Source organism: Paramormyrops kingsleyae, chromosome 6 (genome assembly GCF_048594095.1).
Source record: "Paramormyrops kingsleyae isolate MSU_618 chromosome 6, PKINGS_0.4, whole genome shotgun sequence".
In the NCBI taxonomy this organism is placed as follows: Eukaryota; Metazoa; Chordata; class Actinopteri; order Osteoglossiformes; family Mormyridae; genus Paramormyrops; species Paramormyrops kingsleyae.
Genome location: NC_132802.1, coordinates 24,664,043 through 24,687,554, shown reverse-complemented (window position 1 = coordinate 24,687,554; position 23,512 = coordinate 24,664,043). Strand labels below are relative to the sequence as shown.

General features: G+C 41.5%; 1 protein-coding gene across 10 annotated transcripts in view; it reads left to right on the top strand.

Moving 5' to 3' along the window:
• LOC111840603 (inositol 1,4,5-trisphosphate-gated calcium channel ITPR1) overlaps positions 1-23,512 on the top strand; it is a 100,084-nt gene that overhangs the window by 20,235 nt on the left and 56,337 nt on the right. For all 10 annotated transcript variants that reach the window (XM_023805596.2, XM_023805598.2, XM_023805601.2 and 7 more), the window contains exons 4-26: positions 1,788-1,903; positions 3,136-3,222; positions 4,237-4,395; positions 5,782-5,880; positions 10,214-10,297; positions 10,435-10,581; positions 10,925-11,020; positions 11,436-11,480; positions 13,452-13,606; positions 15,423-15,522; positions 15,654-15,814; positions 16,055-16,196; positions 16,553-16,711; positions 17,137-17,309; positions 19,915-20,034; positions 20,252-20,446; positions 20,591-20,842; positions 21,029-21,170; positions 21,265-21,415; positions 21,599-21,789; positions 21,968-22,100; positions 22,441-22,495; positions 23,097-23,262. In XM_023805596.2, the coding sequence (XP_023661364.1) occupies positions 1,788-1,903; positions 3,136-3,222; positions 4,237-4,395; positions 5,782-5,880; positions 10,214-10,297; positions 10,435-10,581; positions 10,925-11,020; positions 11,436-11,480; positions 13,452-13,606; positions 15,423-15,522; positions 15,654-15,814; positions 16,055-16,196; positions 16,553-16,711; positions 17,137-17,309; positions 19,915-20,034; positions 20,252-20,446; positions 20,591-20,842; positions 21,029-21,170; positions 21,265-21,415; positions 21,599-21,789; positions 21,968-22,100; positions 22,441-22,495; positions 23,097-23,262 (3,128 nt within the window). The remainder of the gene's footprint in view (positions 1-1,787; positions 1,904-3,135; positions 3,223-4,236; positions 4,396-5,781; positions 5,881-10,213; positions 10,298-10,434; positions 10,582-10,924; positions 11,021-11,435; positions 11,481-13,451; positions 13,607-15,422; positions 15,523-15,653; positions 15,815-16,054; positions 16,197-16,552; positions 16,712-17,136; positions 17,310-19,914; positions 20,035-20,251; positions 20,447-20,590; positions 20,843-21,028; positions 21,171-21,264; positions 21,416-21,598; positions 21,790-21,967; positions 22,101-22,440; positions 22,496-23,096; positions 23,263-23,512) is intronic.

The window sequence follows — 23,512 nt, the reverse complement described above, 5'->3', positions numbered from 1 at the left end:
CCCAAAACTTGCAAAAAAGCAACACCCTGATATAATACTGCCACCATCCAAAGAGTGTAAAATACCATGATTATAAAGAGTCTGAGCAGTATACTTGATTGAACGGTTTCCAAAGATAAAAATCCCAGTTGTGAGAAGTGTAGAGGAACACCTGTAACACTGAAAAGATGTTTCAAAAGTTTTTCTGAAAATGTTTTTACTCTAATTTGTCCTTTAACTTTTAGTTAATAATTATTGTTCCTAATATTCTTTGAAGCATGAATGATTTAATGGTATGTTTTCTACTAATCTGAGTATCAGCAGATCCATCAATGGAGAAATTAATTTATGGTCTTGGCTAAAGTAAGCATTTCAATTTTCACTGTTCAGCCAAGTTTTATATGGAGCCCATTTTGGGTTGCAGTGATTTATAATGCAGGACATTTTCTGTAGTATTTACATTGTGTGATGTCCGTTGGAGCTTTGGTTGTTAATTATAATGTAATGAATTACATTTTAAGCTCACAGACCCTTTGATGTCCCCCATTGAGGTGAGTTGCCTTCTTGGGGGGTAACAAGGTTTCCAGACTGTTCCTTGGTTAGCAAGCATCTTGCTAAGTCCCCAACAGCGATTGGTGACCCCTTCACAGAGTTCAGGTCTGCTGTTTATGGCCGTGCTAGTGTTCAGGGCCTGGCTGATGGCACACTCATTTAACATAACAAGGAAAACATGGAAAAGATTTGCTTTAACAAGAGTCTTCTATATGGTGCATTTTGCCTAACATAAATGCAAATTGTGTTTGTTTGTATAGGGTGTATCCTTTGTGTTACTGGTTTAGTTTGTTAGGCATGACGGCCCTTTTTTGTTGAATGGAAATCCATATGAATGCAGTTCATATTTCCTGCAAAGGCATGTCTCATATACTTATGTGTTTACATCCTATAATATTTGTCCCTTTTTCCTTTAATGCCTTGACTAATTCTCTCCTTCTCATCTTCTCTCCCTCTCATACTGGGTGTGTGTATGTGGCTGACTTTGTAAAGGAAACTGTCCCTGGTGAGCTAGATAATGCATTGTTTCCAGGCAGTGCATCTTGGAATGTGCATTTCTGTTCTGCTGTTATCAGAATCGTTTGTACTCTCCATACTAGTATCCAGGGCTGGAATGTTCAGGTCCAGAAATTACAAATCCAGACCAAGGTTTTGTTTCTACCGACCAGTTGAGTATTCTGTCACTGTGACTCTTTATACTTGGTTGGTAGAAACAAAACCTTGGTCTGGATTTGTAATTTCTGGACCTGAACTTTCCACCACTGCTTTTATCTATGGGGGCCATTCTTTTGGAGGATCACTGTTTCCTTCCAGGAGGTTACCAAGATATACTGCCTGAGTTTATCTCCTGTGCCATCTTGAGCTGGGAACTTTATACTGGGGGGGGGGGGGCAATATTCCTGGGTTCAGCAGGTCAACACTTAATGATAGCTTAATATCACTCTCCTCAAAACCCATTTTGGACCCTCATGTCCATGCTCATGTTTCTCTGATACCTCCCTCGCTCATCCCCATGTATGCATTCATGCACTCTACACCCACTTCATGCCTTTGCTGCACCTATTTATTTTTATCTCGTCCTGAAGACAGATTTCCTGTGCAATGCGTTTGTATCTTTGGTTGAATGATAGATGTACTCAGGGAGATGCCAGCATACAGAGACATGTTGGATGCGTGCAGTTTAAGTGAAGGTCTAATCTAATCTGTTCATTTCGTGGACTGTGCCCTAAAGTTGGGCTTGCTTTTCCATTTCCCAGACTGCCTCTTCAAGCTGTGCCCCATGAACAGATATTCTGCACAAAAGCAGTTCTGGAAGGCAGCGAAGCCGGGAGGGAACAGCACAACGGACACAGTGCTGCTGAATAAGCTGCATGTGAGTGGTCTGCCGCCATAGCTGCAGGAGTCATGTGATGCAGTCATGTGATGCAGCTTCCAGTCCCCTCTGAGTGATGCACTGTGCGCTCTGAGATGCATATAATATATGTGGGTGTGCATGAACACTTTTGGCTCATTTGCATTCTGAGCTCCAAACCCTGGAGAAGAAAACGTTTTTTTTTTTTCTGCTTACCCATGAGGACAATGAGGGGATCAAAGTAAAATGCACTTTGTTAGATTATTAACAGCAGTAAAAAAACACCCACATTTTTATTATGTATATTCTCCTCTTTAGAACTGAATTGTGGGTCATTTATTCAGATTGCCTGTTTCTTAAATACTCAGCTGTCTTGGTTTTAAGGCAGCATTCAGCTGTTTTCACACTTGGTGCTGAATGTTAGCTTTCTTTCTGTTTATTTTGATCTGATTCCGTATCTGTGATTATGACCCACTTAATGATACAGGCTTTACGTTACAAACAAGGCGTGGCGTTCATAAAAAATAACACCTTCATGAGTATGATGGCACTAATTCACAAAGTTATAAGCGCTTGCAGTACATTGACAGAACATTTTAACGCAACGTTATGTGTTAATTTGAATAATGAGACTTCCCTATTCGAGTCTAGACGTCAAAGCCAGAATGCAAACACTGGCTTGAATATGGAGTTCCTGCTTGTTTTTGTTCCCAATTTTGGGGATTTATTTTCAATTCTTTTCAATAGTAGAAAAGTAGCACACTAGGGATGGAGTGAAATTGTTCATTTTAACCAAATGAGTGCTCAGTGGTGACTGACATCATTCCTGTGTGTGTATGACCTGCACAAGCTGTAATAACACACATTCTTAATTGTGATTATTACATTTTATTCTTTAGATATAATCACCTTTATTAATTTAGTAAAACAGGTTACATTTATTACCGGAATACCAGAGTTGGAGATTTAAAGTCGAGTATAAAGAGTCAGTCACAGAGTACTCAACTGGCTGGTTGAAACAAAATCTTGGTCTGGATTTGTACTCTCTGGACTTGAAATCTCCAACTCTGGTATTTCGGTAATAAATGTAACCTGTTTTACTTCCTGAAATAATACATTCATCTGGCTTTTTGGGTAGATTTAAGTTTTAGCAAATTGGTTGTGATAATGTGTAGTATTAATCTGAAATGAAATAACTATCATCCTTGCATCGCTGACGTGCCCCCATTTGTCCTATATTTTTCCTATAACAGCACGCTGCAGATCTGGAGAAGAAACAAAACGAGTCTGAAAATAGGAAGCTGCTGGGGACAGTGATACAGTACGGAAACGTCATTCAGGTGTGTTCTGGTCATGGCGTCATGTGGAAGCGGTGGCTTTGTTTGCTGTTCGCTGACCTGTGGGGAGGAGCCGACTCCTGCAGCACACTCCGCGAGGAAGTGCCGCTGCCCCTTCTGCAGATCCCACTCTGTCTTGGATGCATCTCTGGAGGTCTCCCTTCCTCTCAGTGCTCCTTCAGCGAGTTAGCCTGCTGAAGCTCGCTTCAGGACATCAGCAAGGGCTCCGGTTTTGGCCAACGAGAAGTTAACCAGGTGTTTTTCTCAAATCTAGTTATTATTTACATTAACAACAGGACTGTAATATTTTAGCAGAATTGATGGTGCATATCCACAAAGAGTAATTGCTCCCCATGGGACAGGCTATCAGCAAAACCCTGTGTGAAACACTGCACCGTTACTTTAAGTTATACTTGTGGCCATGGTGATGCAGCAGTGTTGCCCTGCTGGACGCATGGATGGGGGTCTCTCCTCCCCCACCCCCCCAGTGGGCATTTCCCAGTGAAATATGCTTTGTCTATATCAGCCCCAAATTAATGTGTCAGCTGAACCAAAGGCAAATTGTATTTACTCACCAAAAAATTATCTGTAATATAAGTTTTCCACTACCTTAACTGGTTTGGACAATTTGTCAATGAACAGAAAACTGAGTATTCTTGTTATTTATGTAGTTTTATTTGGAATAGTTCTGTGTGGTTTGGTTATTCTTATTGTCCATTTGTTTGGGTGCATTGAAGACTCTGTTTGGCAATATCTCTGCCATTTTTAAATACAAATTACTTGGAAAGAGGTTGACTAACACGACTTCAGTGAAATAATATTTTGTATTCATTCAGAAATATTCCCTTCTCCCACTCCTCTGTAACTCTTGCAGAAGACTGATTCCAGTTGAACTCATGTTTGTGTTTATTGGGCGATACTTAATATTCGCAAGTATTTCTTTCTTTTGCCTTGGAAAGAAGATCCAGGGTGGGAGAGTCTGTTTTGTCTCTGATTGGCTCTGACTCACACTTGCAGCTGTTGCATCTGAAGAGTAATAAGTACCTGACGGTAAACAAGCGTCTGCCTGCCCTTCTTGAGAAGAATGCTATGCGGGTGATGCTGGACGCTGCTGGAAACGAAGGCTCTTGGTTCTACATACAGCCCTTTTACAAGCTGCGCTCCATTGGAGACAGTGTAAGTGTCAGCTGGACGCTGGTTATATGTCACTTATCCTGGGAATTAAAGCTCCTCATGTTGTCTGTGTGGCTGCATTTGGCTAAATGTTCTAATTAAGCATTTTCTACAGGAAAACCATCAAGAGTAGATGTGTTGGAAGGATTCCAGCTCTAAATGTCCAAGTTGATGATGGACAAAGAATTTTATTGGGAAATATTTAATTGCCTCATGCAGTATTGTGTGTTGGCGTGGGATATGCTAATTGTTGGCTTTGTGACCTGCGACTGGTGAGATGAATCTGATTTTCCTGGTTTGGCCTCTGCCTTCCATCATCACGTGACAGTATGGAGTTCTCTGCTCTTATCTTCTATATCAGCCTCTCTTCCTGCTCACTGTCCTTCCTCCTCTGCCTGAGGAGCTTCCTGATATTCCTCAGGACCTTGCTGCCAGTGCTGTGCCTCCCTCCTCCGTTGCCCCCAGAGCTCTGCAGTAGCATCGCTTAAAGATCCTGCCACATCTGCAGACCTGCCAGCTTTGACTGAGTAGGCTTAAGTGACCCATTTATGCAGCACAGCGTCGAGCATTGAGCCAGTGTCCAGTGTGTGTCATCTACCGAACGCCCTCATGATGTATTATTAAATACCATCAGACAACCATTATTAAAAGTATCCTGGAGTTTGTGACTTGTATCAGCTGGAAGATGAGACGTATGCTTATGTATAATCTCCTCTTGCATTAGGGAAGTAAGTTTGAGATGTTTTACATGTTTTTCATCCCTGTCCACTTTCAGCAGCCCGATGTTAGTTTTGCACACTGACGCCAGGTCTAGGTTGCTGGGCAGGAGTACAGCATTAGTGGGAAGCCTCCTGTCTCTGAGTTGTCACACAAGCATGCAGACTGAAGGCGGAGATTAAGCACTGGTTAAATCCTAAATCATCTCGCTCCAGTACTTACCTAGCTGGCCATGGCTTTGACAGAGCAGTTAGCATTACCAGACTGATACTGTGATGTGCTTTCTAGTAATCACTCGGAATTTTCTTTGGTCTTAAATGTCTAATGACATTTTTAATGTTCGCTATGTTTAATTTTTTAATGTAAATTTCAGATTTTACCTGAATGTTGTACTGTGTGGCCACTGGATATTTTCATGGAACGTACACACCGTTGGTACCGGTAGCCTTTCTGAAAGCCAGTGTAAATTAAGGGTCTTGATAGGCTACAGTCGACTGCAGGTTGGCCTTTCCTGTAGGGCCTAATGTGACACCAAATCGAGCTGGTGATCAGAGACCCAGGACCTCATATGCACATATGGGGCAGGGAATATGGGTGTCTGTGTGCATGCATGGAGAATGGGGAATGCACCGAGAACTGAATTTTGACATTTTCTCTTTATTGATCTGCCAGGTGGTGATTGGGGACAAGGTGGTTCTCAACCCGGTTAATGCTGGCCAGCCTCTGCATGCCAGTAGCCACCAACTGGTGGACAATCCTGGGTGCAATGAGGTATGTCCCTGCAGCACACTGGACATCTGAAGCCCCCACGTATATTAAGACATAGCAAACATTGTTTTTTATTTTAATAAAGCCATTAATTCTGTTATCATATATATGCACCGATGAGCCAAAATATTATGACCAGCCGAACGTGAAGCGAATAACATTGTCTATCTGGGAAATAGTGTCTACAATGGGCACACAAATGTCAGAGCTCGACCTTGGAGCCATGGAAAAAGGTTGCCTTGTGCGATGAATTCTGTTTTGCTGTTGCATCATGTGGACGGCCAGGCACACAAGTCTAATTGTGGTTATTTAGCCCCAGAAGCAGCAGGGTTTCTCGCCCTGTGTGTCGAGACACATCATTTTGATGATTATCAAGGGAATAATCTGCCATTTGTGACATAGTAGACCTGTTAGTTTGTACCGCATGGGATAGCCTTCATTCACATCCCGCTTCGAGTCCTGGCTGCCCAACGCCTTGTTAGTGGTTCATAGTATTCCTCTCATCTGAGTACTCAGTAAGTACTCAGTAGGTACTCAGTCCAGCTGATTCTGAGCACCCCACAAGCCTTACCATATTGGTGAGGCTCTGACCCAGTTGTCTGGCCATAATGATTCAAAACTTTACTCCTACCCATTTCTTCTTTATTCAACATGTCAACTACAAGTACTGATGTTAATATATCCGACTAATATAACCCAGACCTTGACACCATTTTTATGAGATGGCCAACATTATTTGCTTTCATATGGGGGTCTTGGTAGTGTTTTACTCATATCTGTGTGTGTGTGTGGCTGGATGGGGGGTTAGAGTAGCTGAAGGAAGCCTGTGTGAATGCAGGGAGGACATGAAGGCTCCTCGTCGGTGATATTGAACCTACAGCCCTGGAGCTGTGAGGCTACAAAGCACCATAAATACACTCAGTGACTAAAAAAATGTAAGCAGCCAGAAGTAATGGTCTGATTTGGCTGTAACTTGGTACCCGTGCAGTCCAGCGATGGGTATGTAAATGATTTGATTTCCAAGGACCTGGAATGTCTAATCGCCAGACACAGAGGATGCCTCACAGGCGCATTAGACAGCATTACCAGCACTTGATGGAGTTTGATAGGGGTCGCATTGCATTGTGGGTTTGCACGAGGTCGGGTGGTGGTATCGTGCAGTTGCCCGGCATGTGGGGCATGCAGATGTCAGTCACCCGATGTTGGAACCAATGGGCATGTGAGGACAGCCACACACGTTGTGAAGGTTCCGGTCGCCCAAGAACAGACCACACCAAGGGAGGATCGTCATATTGTGCACCAAGCATTACAGAACCCTATGACATCTGCGCCTGCCATCCGGACACAGGCATTGGACTCTCTACAGCGCCCCATGTCATCCTGCACCGTGTCTGGACGACTGGCATGAGCTGGACTATGGATTCACCGTCCCATGCGTAGGCTGCCATTGATACCAGTACAGAGAAGCTGTGTTTGGAGTGGTGGCATAACTGGGAGGCATGGACTGATGACGGGTGGCATTATACCATGTTCAGCGATGAGTCTTCGTTCTGCATGACCACGGATGGCGGCGCCAAGGGGAGAGGACCGATCCTGTCAATGTTGTGGAGAGACCCAGCGATGTTACTCGTGGCATCATGGTGTGGGGAGCCATAGGGTGTGACTTCAGGTCATCTCTGGTAGTGATTCGGGGACCCTGACGGCACAGCGCTACGTCAGTGACATCCTGCGTCCGCATGTCTTACCCCTCCTGAGACAGCACCATGGTACAGCCTTTCAATAAGACAGCACCCTGGTACACACACGGCACGTTTCTCTATGGACGGCCTGCGTCATGTTGAGGTCCTCCCATGACCAGCCAGGTCCCCCGATCTTTTCCCAATGGAACGTGTGGGATCAGTTTGGACCTCAACTCAAACCCAGTGCCAGTCTGCAGGATCTCGAGGGCCAGTTACAACAGCTGCTGGCCAACTTGCCACAGGAGAGGATACAGCGGCTGTACGACTCCCTTCCTCACCGCATCATCACATGTATCCAGACATGGGGCCAGCAGTGTGCCCATACTGCCACCGATCCGTTTGATCTGATATTATAATCATTGTCATACAGTCACATGACCTTTCACTACGTGCAGATTCATTTCATTTCCACCACTCCGTCTGGGTGCTTAACTTTTTTTTGTCACTGAGTATATATAACCACAAAAAATATTTAAACTGTTATGTCTAAGGAATCTACCAGGGGTAGGTATTGTATGATGCTTTCTGTGTACATGAAGAGCGTTCTGCTTGTTAGACTAATGAAGAGCCGTGGTCTGGCGAATCGTATTTTGCTCCTCTTATTTATAGTAAGTGACTCCAGCAGACATAACCTTTTGTCTCTATAAATTGACCTTGAATGACAGCCCCTTAGCTTGCTGAGTATAGAAAACTCCATATAGACACTGTAGTGCATGGAAATCCCAGGGGGGTGGCTGTATGTAAGAACCATTATGTATGAGGCCAGCGGTTATGCAGTGATCAGAGGTGCTTGGATCAGGCCTTCTGGCCGTTACCATGCTTAGTCCAACAGCAAACTAATCCTCCTGACCCTGTATGTGTGCTGTGTGTATTCATTTGTGTAGAGGATCAGGCAATGTGCATTATAAAGTAGGCATATCTATATATATCTATATCTATATATATCTATATATATCTATATATATCGATATCTATCTATATCTATATATCTATCTATATCTATATATATATATCTATGTATGTATATGTATCTGTATATATGTATGTGTATATATATGTATATGTGTATATATATATGTATATGTGTATATATGTCTGTGTGTGTGTGTGTGTGTGTGTGTGTGTGTGTGTGTGTGTGTGTGTGTGTGTGTATACACACCTGCATACGTATCTTACACATTGTCTGGAGATGGTTTTCTTTTTCAGTGGTAAAACAGATACAAATTCGCTTGCCTCTCCACAGTGAAGTTGTCTTCAAGTGCACTTTGGGAGCTCATGCTGGTTCCCAGTGTTGGTCTATTTAAGTACTTCCGTATGTCATGTCATATATATTATAATAACACAGTTAAGTGAGTGTAATAAAGCAAAGGGCAGTAATTGTGTTAGCTGGCATTGCTATTAGCCAGTGTAAAATAGCGAAGGCCAGGACATGGATACATTTATGATTTAAGCTTGTATATTAGCTGGAACCTTCTGCTTTGGTGAAGACGGCAGACGCTCTGGCTTTCTGTGGGTTTATGCCGTGGGGGTTTTATAAATGGGTAGTTAGACTGGCAGCACATTTTGAGTATTAGGGTTAGACTTATGGCAGCTCGGAATTTTTATGAAGCAAATGTGATTTATGGCTTCTGGTCTGGTTTGACCATAATGCCTGAACATAATTCTACCAATATGGTAGCAATGCTGCTGAAAGCACCTTATATGCAATAATCTGATACCCGACGTGCTGCTGAGTGGCTCTCTGTCACACTATGCCGGTCATATTTATATTTATATTTATATATGTAAAGAAAGTCCTCGATGCTCCATGGCCCTATATTACCTAGTGTTGTGTTTGTCTATATGCACGTTGTATTTTTGCTTTATGCCGATGTATTTTGTACGCCGGTCCATGGAGAAACGTCGTCTCATCTCACTATGCATATGTACGCTGCTGCTGACGGCAATAAAGCACCTTGAATCTTGACACGGTCGGTCCACAGATACTCAGTTTGATTAGCAATTATCAGACTATTGCCTTGTAACTTAATATAACAGAAAGTTACCTCAGAGAAACCAGCATTCTTAAAGATTTTATTGGAGTTAATTAGTTTCAAAAACTAAGTTTAGACAGGGTGGGCCAAAGGTAGGCATACAGTGTTTATTTTCCAGTAGTGATTGGGTCATGTTTAGTCTCTTAGGTTTTTGAGGGGAAGCGCACATAGTGGGGGAATTGAAGGAGTTCATCTCGCAAGCATTTCTGGACATTGACGCTAACCGGGATTTGTGTGCTAAAGTGTGTCTCAGTGTCAATGGCAGGCTCCAGGAATGTATCAACGTGGATGGAGGACATTTTGAACGCCTGAGAGACTAAACCTGATCCAATCAGTACTGTAAAATAAACACTGTGCACCTACTCTTGGCCCAACCTGTATATACATACTGTATACACACTTTGGATGCCTCAGATCAAGCCACATAAAGCAATTCGATTCATTTCAAAATTCCGGGGAAAACATATAAAATACAGATGTGAACTGAGTGGTCAAATGACTGAGGTCCTGCTTCATTTTGCAGTAGCATTCTCATCTTTTTTTTTTGCACTTGTTCCCTTTCAGGTGAACTCTGTGAATTGCAACACTAGCTGGAAAATTGTTCTGTTCATGAAATGGAGTGACAACCAGGACGTTGTTTTGAAAGGGGTATGAATCAGGTTTCAGTAATTCTGTAGCATTTTTGTTTTATTTCACATAATAAGAGTATTTTTACATAAAATTGAGTCATTAATACTTGCTGGTGTAAAGATGCGGCTGCTGTACTCCTCCCCTCCGGTTGCCAGGGCGATGTGGTCCGGCTGTTCCATGCAGAGCAGGAGAAGTTCCTCACCTGCGATGACCACCGGAAGAAGCAGTACGTCTTCCTGCGGACTACAGGGCGTCAGTCTGCCACGTCCGCCACCAGCAGCAAGGCCTTGTGGGAGGTGGAGGTAAGTGTGTGACAGGCGCTGGTGCGGCTGGACGTTCGTCCCCATGGCAGTGAAAACAGATGGTCATAATTTGACTTATTGCACTTCATTTCAAAATGTCACTTCAAGGTTGGTACTAGATGTAAATGAAAAGTGAAGTGAGATATCTGAATGTGAAACGTAGAATGACGGACGAGGCTTTCTGCAGTAAGGCCTGCAAGCCTGCTATTTATGTTAAGCTCAGCACTATGGGACCTCTGGACATCTTCCCCAGATCCTCCAGTAGATCAAGCTGAATGCATATTAGTATTTCCTGTCTATCCCTGCCATTCCTCATGGTGCCTCTTGGGCTTCTGCTCATCAGGTGGTCCAGCACGACCCCTGCCGGGGGGGAGCTGGCTACTGGAACAGCCTCTTCAGGTTTAAGCATCTGGCGACGGGACATTACCTGGCTGCAGAGGTCAGCTTGGATCTTCCTAGAAGCACGTCAGCCAGAGACACGCACTTCCATATTTTTCATGTTTTGATCCAAAAATCATGTAAACAGTTCACTTTTTTTTAATTAATTAATTTATTTATTTTTATTAATAATGTGTAACTATCACACAGACTTTGTTTGTCATGCTTTTTTTTGTTTGCATATATCCACCATTAGGTCAGCAACAGGGCATAATGATAAAATTCTGAAGTTTTAAAACAACATATTTTCAAAGGCGGAAAATAGAATGTAAGCTTCAGGACTGGTACTTATACGATGAACTTGAATGGAACTTGTTTTTACCAGCTGACTTCCTGTTATTATTATTATCGACATTATTGTTGTTATTATTATTATTATTATTTATTTATTATTCAGTGCTATTGACTGCTTTCAGGTGAACCCGGATTATGAAGAAGAGTGCCTTGATTCTCGTTCATCAGTAAGTGAGATCCTGTGGCCAGACATGGGGACATGGGTGGCCTGTGTGTCTGTGTGACAGTAAGATAAGCTGTGGGTCATCATCTTTGATAAAAGGTTCCTGTCAGCTTGTTCTCTAGATATTTTGGCGAGTCACATTCTGGTTTTTGACCCGGGTGGTTTTTGCCGTTGTCTTTTATGCACCAAAACGGGAGCGTGGGGGGCTTAGCGGTGAATCTGTTAGACTTGCCGCCTGCAGTTTTTTGGGATGAACTCCCTGCATGAGTAGCTTCAGTGAGCAGCTGTGCAGCTCACAGCACTGCGCTGTGGGTCCCTGCATGTAAATCAGCCCAGGTCATTTACGTGCAGTACCATGCCTGCTAGGCAAATGATTTGATTTTAAATAAATTATCCTGTGACAGTTAGTCTGTATTCAGTTGACACAGTAGGACGGAGGTTAGGAAATTTAGGACTGTATGTCTCACTTGTGTCACACAATAGAAGGTCGATGCATTTCTGCAGGTATCACATAGTGTTTTTTTCTGTTCAGTAGTTTTTCAAACTATTTTGGAAGCATTTTATATAGAAGAAAAAAAGTTGTAGTTAATATAAACAATTAATACTTAATACAAAAATGTAGGTCACATGTTAAGTAAATGTAGCCGCAGAATATAATTATCTTTAATATTTTGTATAATTTGAGAGCTAATGCCTGCACTGACCACAAGATGTCGCTCTTGCATTTTTCATCCTTTGGCTTGGTGCAGCTTGCTCTTCTGGGCTGGAACATGCGGAAATACGGATGTCGCCTTCTGGTTGTAAAGTTTTGATGTGCTGGATCAGGGGTAGGCTTTGTTTTGGGTTTTGATGGGGAAAAAATGAAAGCAATACAGGATGTAGGATATGTTAATCTAAATTTCCAAAAAGTGAGGGATCCATAAGTATTGTTTTCTTATCATTTTTTACATAAAAATAACACAGGCCATTTACATGTAATGAATTCAAGCCATACGTAACAGCATTTTCTTTGTTTTAGTTTCTATCACAAATATAAGCTTCTTAGCATACTGAAACATCATAATGCGGCTAATTCTCCTTTCAATGTGCTTCTGTTATTGATTTTTTTTTAACAGTACACAAAGTTGCATATTCAAATATATAGTTCATATTTAATAAAAAAAAATATACAGTTAAATATATAAAATTAAAAACTGTAGTCACTTAGTCATATTATGCAAATGAAATGGAATTATTGTGAATGAAACTGTCTAGTGTCCCTTAAATTGGAAAATGCTTTTGCTGTGTGACGAGCATTTTTTGGATGTTTCAGATATAGATTCACAAACTAGTGGTATATGATCATTTTAATCTGATTTACATAATTAAACAATGGATTAAAAATTTGAAATATACACTTTATTCTTCTACTCTGAGAAGTTCATGTAACCAACTTTAACCATTCTTAACTAAAGTTTTACTGAGTTTAACGAAGGCAAGGATTTCATTTATGCAATTATTTGAATCACCCAAAAATGTATTGTTTATTGAATGAGGAAATACTTCCAGCAAAGGCAATATAATATGAAGGTTATTGTTGTCACTGGTGCTCACTTATTTAGGAGAAGTGCTTCCCCAGATTCTTTCTGTATAGTATTTGTGATTAATAGTTTTTATGAAATGTTGTTTGCTCATAAATACTCGTAATAATTTTCCTTTTATTTTTACTATTGACAGTAATTGGCCACAGTTATGTTCAGTGCTAATGAAACTGACCATAAAATTGTCAGGCTGTTAGCCCCCGCTTGGACTGCCATGCGTAGACCATTCCATGCGTAGACCATTCCATGCGTAGACCATTCCATGCGTAGACCATTCCATGCGTAGACCATTCCATGCGTAGACCATTCCATGCGTAGACCATACCATGCGTAGACCATTTTCGCCATTGATGGGCCCTGGCTGCCTGTTTAACACATTCCTCCTGCACTCCCAGCTGGACTCCGACCAGGAAGCCCTTCGAGCACGGCTTCGCACAACCCAGGAGAAGGTCATGTATACGCTGGTCTCGGTCCCCGATGGCAATGACATCTCGTCCATATTTGAGCTGGACCCTACCACTCTGAGAGGTGGGGACTCCCTTGTACCAAGGTAGGACATCCCAGCTTCACCACAGAGTTTCTCAAAGTATGGATCACTGGACTAGGACTAGCTGTAATATAGTCATTTGGGATGGGTGATACCACTGTTTTTCACTTTTTTTTAATGATCTGGTACCAAGTATTGCCAAGGTTGGTATCCTTATTCTTAAGTCTTCTTGTTTGCATTAAATGGAAAATCAATAGTATCTGTTTTAGATAGTAGCCCACAGAACAACACAGTAGCCTACAGCCTATATATTGGCTTACATGCATCATTAGGTACATCACTTCTTTATGCTAACAGGTAAAAAACTGGATCATGCAACTTCATACATTAGATGGTACAATAGATATGTGTTTTATTAAATATATTCCTGTAACCCCCCGTAACAGTCGCCATGACTGTTAAAGATTTAGGCAAGTGCAGGATCTGTGGAGAGGTGGTGACTCTGCCATCTGATAAGCTTCCTGTGTGTTAGCGTGGTTTCAGCGTTATCCGTGACAAGAAGCACGAGATTTTTTTAAACCTTATGTCCAAGATGGCGCTCGCAGCTTTACGTTAGTGCCCAGGAATCGGTGCTCACATCGCAGTGCCACTTGTCTGCAGAGGTGCTTTAATGTAAGCCCCCCCCCCCCTTTTCCCACCCCCCCTCTGATAACTGAAACGGCACCGGGGCCACTAACCATGCTCATGTGCCTCTTGTCATGTGACAAAGGAGCTACTCTCAGGCACAGTGGGCACTATTGCCCTGTGTAGCAGCGACACAAGGGCAATCACTTTTGACACAAACGTTTTTCAGGTGAATCCTTTCAAGTCACCTCTTCAGAAGAGCAGAGCGAAGCTGCAGCAGCTCCTGTCCGAACACTGATGTTTTGGTCCTGGTAGTAATTCATGTCCTGCTCCCTATAATAATATAAACAATTAAAAAAATAGTATTTTAGCATTACAATCGATTCTCACAATGGAACATTCTGAACGAAAGAACTGATATTTCACTATCTGTCCACATATCATTAGCATCCAGCCAGCGAGATGTAAGAAGAGGAGAGCCTTGATCACAGTTGAAGTCAAAGTCTGGCATTTCCAGTTCGTCAGGGCATGAGAGACTGTGATCAAACATTGGGCTGCTCTTTCCTTTAGGGACGCCTTCTGTGGCTTTTACTTTGGTAGCAATAGGCATTTTTGTGAGAATCATATCTTTTAAAAAAGTGGGTTTGTTGCTGGCTGGGCGCCACATACAATCTGACTTCTGTTGACTTGTCTTCATATGTGTTCGGCTCCTACAGACTGAGCACATCTTAGTCTGAGAAGTTCAAAATTCTAAGTGTTTTACTTGTGCAGCCTGGCAGTCGCTCACTGCAGCCTTAATGTATATTCCAGGGAAGTGTGTGTGTGCACAGGCATGTGTGTGAGAGACGTCAAAGCACAACTAATGTCAGGTGTTTGTCCAGCATGTACAGCTCTCCCTATTTTTCCAAACGTTTTTGTACTCTTATCATTCTGAGACCATACTGCCTACAAAGTAGTTCTGTAAAATTCCAGTGTTCTCTTTGGTATTTAGGCTTTTGAAATGTATGGATAGAATATTTTTGTGAGTGCTCTTCTCTTCTCCTGTCTCTGTGGTAGACTGGGTATTTCCTCGTCTAGACTTTTTTGTAAAGTTTAATTACGTAAATGATTCCTTACACAACCATGCAGGAATTCTATTCTTAATAATTATTATATTTTTAAAAATTTATTATAAGAGTATTCCTGCTTGACCTTTGTCCTGTGTCCTCTCAGACTACTGATTGGTTTGTGTCGCATTGATTCTGTGCTCCTGTAGAAACTCCTACGTCAGGCTCAGGCACCTGTGCACCAACACGTGGGTCCACAGCACCAACAACCCGATTGACAAGGAGGAGGAGAAGCCGGTGATGCTTTGTGTAAGTGAAGCGCTCATCGCTGAAGGTCTTTTCTGTCACATGGGGCCCTAGAGTTTCGTTTCTGGCTGTGGTGGAGGTTTTGTGTGTGATATATTATAAACAAACAGCGAATATTTCTGTTATTCCTTCAGATTGGCACATCTGCTCTTAAAGAGGATAAGGAGGCGTTTGCCATAGTGCCCGTTTCCCCAGCTGAAGTACGAGACTTGGACTTTGCTAACGATGCCAGCAAAGTGCTGGCATCCATTGCTGGAAAACTGGAGAAAGGAACTATTACGCAGAACGAGAGGAGGTGGGACCTCGTAGTTTTCTACCCATGTCTAGACACTGTGGTAGAATAAAGCAGAATTGCAAACTAAATACTACACATGAGTAAATACCGAAAGCCTCTTTCTCAGTTAATACTTGTGAAAGTCTTTGACTTATTCAGATATGTATCAGCTCATAAATTTTGCGAAACATTTTTGTTGGTTGAAAGCTGTGATCTCTGGTGACTAAAGGTACTCTGTACCCAACTTTTTTCTCACTGTAGGTTTGTCACTAAACTGTTAGAGGACCTGGTCTTCTTTGTGGTGGACATTCCCAACAATGGCCAGGACGTTCTGGAGATCATGGTCAACAAGCCAAACCGAGAGCGGCAGAAGCTCATGAGGGAGCAGAACATCCTCAAGCAGGTGGGTAGACGTTGACATCCACACCTGGTGTCTGACGCATAGCACAGAGAGCTTCCAGGCGCTGCATAACTTTGGTGGTACAGGAACTGTGGCAAATGTGAGTTGATTGGTGGACTTTATTTAACACCATAAGTGGGTCATTTTAGCAACTTCAGCTGTTTAGTAGCTTGTTGCGCCAAGATGAATGCATGTGGTCTGCGCTGCCAGATGTCCTCTTTGCATCACTAAACATCTCCATTCGGGTTTCGCACAAAGCAATATGCTCAGTTGGGTAAAGAGAAGATATATGTACCTCTGGGTGAAATCCAGTGTTATAGTTATTGCCCATTAAAGGCTTCCACAATTGCTTATTTCAGATCTTCAAGCTACTGCAGGCCCCCTTCACAGACAGCGGAGATGGTCCAATGCTGCGATTGGAGGAGCTGGCTGACCAGCGGCACGCCCCCTTCCGGCACATCTGCCGCCTCTGCTACCGCGTGCTGCGCCACTCTCAGCAAGACTACCGGAAGAACCAGGTTGGTTAGATGGACTCTGTGGAGTTGTGATAGATAGGGCTAGTGTCAAAAACTCCCCTGTGTCTTTTCCTTATTTCCTAAATCCCCTAGTCATACAGTAGCTGGAAGAAAAATGTAACAAAAAGAAAATAATCTGAGACATTTTGTTCCAAGTTTTCCATATTTTTTGTTCCAAGTTTTCTAACCCTTTTATGGCTCATGTAATTTGAATCTGTCCAGCAGTTGGCCAGCAGTTTTTTCTTTAGGTAGAAGTACATAGCACAGCATCTAATAAAAAAAATAAACAATAAATAAATAAATAAATAAAAAAAAAATAAAAAAAAAAAAAAATAAAAAAATAAACAAATTGCCGCACTTTTGTGAAAATGTCATGCGATCAGCTGGAATCATGCTTGGCATCACCAGTTGTCCTTGTCCCTGTGCAGGAATACATAGCGAAACAGTTCCGCTTCATGCAGAAGCAGATCGGGTACGACGTGCTGGCTGAGGATACCATCACGGCCCTGCTGCATAACAACCGCAAGCTGCTGGAGAAGCACATCACCGCAGCTGAGATTGACACCTTTGTCAGTCTGGTGAGGAAGAACAGGGAACCCAGGTGAATGACACAGGCTGATCCGGAAGGACCTGGGTTCGCCAGGGAAAATTCATAGTAATGCCCCTGTTTTCATAGCTACTCATGTTTGTAGCACTCTGCATTAAATGTACCTGCTTTTAGTAATAAGGATAGACTTTTACAGCTTGTCAGCCATTTTGAATGTAGATAGTACTTTCATTCAGTTACCATTGAATGAGAAACTGCAGATTAAAAACTAAGGCCCAACCCATATGAGCAACTTGTCTCCAATATAGATTTTAAGAAATTAAAAATTCTCATGACCAGTATCTTTTTATGTGGTCAAAAATTTAACATATACCAGTATTGTTCGTTAATTTGCTCCTTTGATGACTAATGTGATGAAATAAACACAAGATGAGCCATTTATAATTAATCTTATAACTTGGCCTAATAACATAACATTATGGGGGGCATGTGGTCACACACTAAGGCCCATTTCTTTCTTTAACTAAGCAATGACAACAAAGCTTCTGTTCCCACTGTAGGTGTTCGCTATAGTGCGAAACAATCAAGCACCTAGGCATTGACAGTGAAGAGCCCAGATATCCCCTGGTCCACACAGACAGCGGCTTGAAACAGTTGTAGTTGTCGCCACCAATCAAAACGGTTCCCTGTCTATTATAGACTCTGTATGTTAGCTTTGTACTTCTTGTTTTGAACATGTGAATTTTGCTTTGCTTGATCCCTGGCCTGCAATTTCCTGGCACACATTGTGTTTTGCAGTGCCAGTGGCATCTTTTGTAAAATAATTACATACCTTGCTTTTGCCAGCCGTGGTTTATGCAGTATACAGACAGAACACAGTGGGATTTATTATATATTTACAGGAAAAGAGAAATCAGTATTGCTGATTCTCTCAGTTGATATGTTCTTGTGCTGGAATATTTCAAATAAATATCAAATAAATGAGCTTCTTTCGTTTCTCAGTGCTATGGGTCTGCACTGTGTGAAGATTAGGTGCCTGTTCTGCGGATACCAAGTTAGACATTGGTAGAAGGAGGCGTCTTCGCAAATATGTGAGGAGTGCTACTGTAGCACTTATGATTTTAGCCTAGACACTTCAGCTCAAAACACCAGCAACTGCTTTTCTTGTTGAGTCATGTGGCTTTTGACTTCATCGGCCGACTGATGTCTCAATAGAGCCCTGTTAGAAATCTGAGCATCTTTTTTTATATCGTAAAATTTACAATGCAGGAATGTATGTTTAATATATATGTTGGCTTTTGATACTGTGATCAGATGAATATTGAAAATTTACATTATTAGACATTGCAGTGTACAATAGAAATGCTTCATTTACGTAAGCAATTAAAATTTCTCATAAAAAAAAAAATTCTGTTCAAGGCAAAAGCGGTTTCTTTTTCATTTGGTCCCTATGAAATCATCTGATGATGAAGCAAATAATTTTTTTATCATGTCTTTGACCATGAACACAGGGATGTCAGTCTATTGCAGTACAGAGTCACGCCAAAAAAATCCACAGGGCCCTGTTCTGATAATGTGTGAAAGTACACGGAAAGGACAAATAGAAAATGTAAAGGCACAGCCTGTGCACTCACTTAACTGGGCTCAAATATGAATCCAAAAACCTATAGATATGAGGCCATAATGCTACCTGAGCCGTAATGCCATGGAATGAATATAACAGAATATACATTTATCCATATTACAAAGCTGATACAGTGGAAACTGCTTATAGTGATCATGTCTGTGTATTTTAAATTGATCACTATTAGCGAATGATCATTATAACCAATTTTTTTTCTTATGTCTCAGGCAGATTACCATCTAATTGATATTTGTATATATATTACATGAACATAAGGTAATAAAACAGATAGAGTTGCTATTTACTTAATTTTATTGATGATTTCAAAATAGAGTACAGTTGCTTCAAACGGTTTTAAAATTATAGTACTGTAGAAATTAAATTACTGAACTGTGTATAATTCAAATACGCTATAATACAGTACTGTACATAAATATTAAAATTTATTTATGCAGCACATTTTCAGTGTTACACTGTCTCAAAGCACTTATTGTAGTTTCGCTGCTGCATATTGTTGGCTCTGTTTTGGCAGTTTATCATAAGCTTTGATGAGTCTATATTTGTCATTGAGAGAAAATGGACTTTCTTTTTCCGATCGTGTTTTCTGTGCACGCCGCCTTAGCCTCAGGTATCTAGCCAGACACAGATGGGTCACCGCAAGGCAAAGTAGGACGATAAAAGTGAAGTAAAAAATAATAATAAATTACCACATTTAAAATTTTTTCCATATGTTCTCATGTTTCAAAAAGACCCTAAATGAACACTGTAAGCAGACTACTTGATTACTATAAGCAAATTATTTAAACGTTATTTGTACAGGAATGATTTTGTCCCAAGCTTTTTGATCCAGCGGTTCATCACTATAACTGTTATCACCTTAAATGGTTTCTACTGTGTAGCTATTTCGTTTGAATGAAAGAGTTGAACATGACTATTTAAGGAAGTAGTGTTTCATGGTGTCGTTCATTACTGTAGATCTAAGGCCTTGAACCTGTTTGTTACTATCACTTGGCCGTTATCTATTTCTGTTCCCAGGTTCCTGGACTATCTGTCAGATCTTTGCGTGTCCATGAACAAGTCCATCCCAGTGACCCAGGAACTCATCTGTAATGCGGTGCTAGACCCTAACAATGCAGACATCCTCATTGAGACTAAGTAAGCTTTTTAAATCTAATATGTCCAGTAGAGGTTATAGATAACAAAGGGTTATTCTTAAATGTCCTTAATTGACCCCTGCAACCCTTTATATGATAAGTGGTATAGAAGATGGATGGATGAATGAATGAATACCATAGAAATCATCTAAGCATGTACTCTATCTTTGTTGTCCATCCTGTGATGTATTGGATCCCTAACTTAATGTGTCCATCAGACTGGTGCTCTCCCGCTTTGAGATTGAGGGCATGCCCATGGGAGAGAATTCAGTAGAGTCTGAAGAGGATGAGGAGGAAGTGTGGCTCTTCTGGAAAGACAGCAACAAGGAAATTCGCAGTAAAAGTATTCGAGAGTTGGCCCAGGATGCCAAGGAGGGGCAGAAGGAGGATCAGGAAGTAATCGGTTACTACAGGTACACAGTGGTATCGTGGAATATCACTGGCAGTAAGACAACAGTGAGGAACAAGTGGATAGTGCATGGTATTGATAGTATAGATATTTGATATTAATAGTGGATCTGTTCCACTCTACAAATGCTATTGATATTGCCCTACAGATACCAGCTGAATCTGTTTGCCCGCATGTGCCTGGACCGGCAGTACCTGGCAATCAACAAGATCTCTGGCCAGCTGGATGTGGACCTGATCTTGCGTTGCATGTCTGATGAGGACCTGCCCTATGACCTGCGTGCCTCCTTCACACGCATGATGCTGCACATGCATGTGGATCGTGACCCCCAGGAGCAGGTCACGCCCGTCAAGTATGCCCGCCTGTGGTCTGAGATCCCATCCCAGATTGCCATTGATGAGTAAGTGTTTTCAGCAGAAAATGTTACATGCTTTATGCTCACTTACTGATATAGGTGCCTTGATGAGGTAATGCATGAGACCTTTATTGCCTTGTCGCAATCAAATAATAGTTTAACTGACTGGAGCTCTGCAAGAAAAACAAAAGAAATTAAAAACTCATCGAAAACTCATTATAATCCTAACAGCTATGATAATGATGGAACATCCAAAGATGACATTAAAGAGCGATTTGCTCAGACCATGGAGTTTGTGGAGAATTATTTGAGAGATGTGGTTTGTCAGAGCTTCCCTTTCTCCGATAAAGAGAAAAACAAACTGACCTTTGAGGTAGGTCACTCTGAAGAAATATTTGAAACAGAGTGAAACAAATTCAAAAGTAAATTTCACGTACTAAATACAAAATGACCTGCTCTGTTTAAAGGTTGTAAATTTAGCAAGGAACCTGATTTATTTTGGATTCTACAACTTCAGTGACCTTCTGAGGCTGACTAAAATCCTCTTGGCCATTTTGGATTGTGTCCATGTCAGCACCATCTACCCCATTAAGTTGGAAAAAGGGGATGAGAACAAAGGTAACGTCATGTTTCTTAAGCTTGCATTTGACCTCCACAGCCTAAACTGTTCTGTATTTGTTGCTTTTTGTCCCCTCTTTGACTGTCAGCCAGGCATTGTAATCCATACTGGTCTGGTCAGCTATCTACTCTCTCAGCTTGTATGAGGGGCATGTGATGTTTGATAATTGTTTGCACCATCAGGTAGTAATGTCATGCGCTCCATACATGGGGTGGGTGAGCTGATGACCCAGGTGGTCCTGAGAGGTGGTGGTTTCCTGCCTGCTGCCCCTGTCAACCCACCAAACGGTGATGTTGTCAAGACTCAGACTGAGCCAGAGAAGGAAGACATATTGGTAATGGACACTAAACTGAAGATCATTGAAATCCTCCAGGTAACACACTTGATGCAGCAAACCTTGAACTTCTACTACCATCCTAATCACGTCTTATGTCAGATTTATCATCACATACTCATACATTCATCAGTCTTGGTTTCTGGGGCAGGATCAAGAACCGATCAGACTCTTAGATGTAAACTCTCACTTTTCTCTCTGCCCATGGTTTCCATAGTTCATCCTAAATGTCCGTCTGGACTATCGAATCTCCTGCCTGCTTTGTATCTTCAAACGGGAGTTTGATGAGAGCAATTCTCAGGCAGATCTATCACTGGGCAGTGGTCAGGAACTACCTAGTAACATGCCAGGTGAGATCATCGCCACTCAGTCGAAACACGGAGAACTAATTGCTCAACACCTTTAATGATGTATGGCAGATCTGTCTTGGGCAGATTCATCCTTCAAAGTCAGATTCATGATGTATCAATATAACATATTTATAGGTAATATATCTTCTCCATTCTAATAATTTTCTATACCACTGCTTATAAATGCAGGAGTTGTCCTTTGAATAGTCACAAATATCTCAAAGCTTTGACACCTTTATCCAGTTATAATGCAGCTGTTGTGCAGTAGAACCTTATTACAAGCCTTGATCCCATTTTCTCTCTTAATCTTCAGTGATTTCTGTACTTTCTTTTGTTAAAGGAGCGCTGGATTTTGAGCATATAGAGGAGCAAGCGGAAGGGATTTTTGGTGGCAGGTGAAGGCTTTCTAGCTAAATGTGAACGCTTGTGTTTTGTCTACTTTCATCTTAATAAGACTTCGTTCTCCATTATCTAAGTGTATCTCATACTTTTAAAAGCACCCGTCGTTTTTTGGTAAGGGTCTCTTGACTAAAGTTACAGTGCAGTTCTCTGTAAAGCAGTCATCATAATTCATCATAAATACCCCCATAATGCATTATAATACATTAATAACGTATTATAAACACGGCTGTAACTATTTATAAAAAAAAGGCATAACTCATTTTCGGCGTGTTTATTATGCATTATGAATTCTCTATGAAGCGCTCATCATTAATGCACTATGGATACATTCATAATGCGTTATAACGGTCAGCCGTGTCTATAATACTTTGACTGCATTATATTGCATTATGAAGGTATCAATAATGTATTATACATGACTGCTTTGAGTGTTTCCCTGTTCTCTTTCTTTATTAGCCCTTAACACTGTTATCCTAAATGTTTTGGTGCAGTTAGAGGTGTTAGTGGTTTTAGATCATAGTTAGTACTTGGTTAGTTTTTGTTGTTGGTCATATTGGGTTGCCTGATTGACGTGATTGTTTTGGTCATGTCTAGTGAGGAGAACACGCCCTTGGACCTAGACGACCATGGAGGGAGGACATTCCTCAGAGTCCTTCTTCACTTGACAATGCATGATTACCCTCCTCTGGTGTCTGGGGCTCTTCACCTTCTCTTCAGACATTTCAGTCAGCGACAGGAGGTCCTGCAGGCCTTTAAACAGGTATCTGTCCATGGAGATATCTTTTGTCATCCAACTGAGTAGAAATCTTTGGCATTGACATAACTTTTCGTGTTAATTCAATGTACTGTAAATGCATGTAGTCCGTTCTTGTCATTGCTCGATCATGGAATACGATAAGGGCTGCCCCTTCATGACAATGTCTGTATCATTTTGGTCAGAACTCCAGTCATCACCCTATCTACTGCTCCAGTGTGGGAACAATAAGGCATCCCTACCCCCAACAATTTCC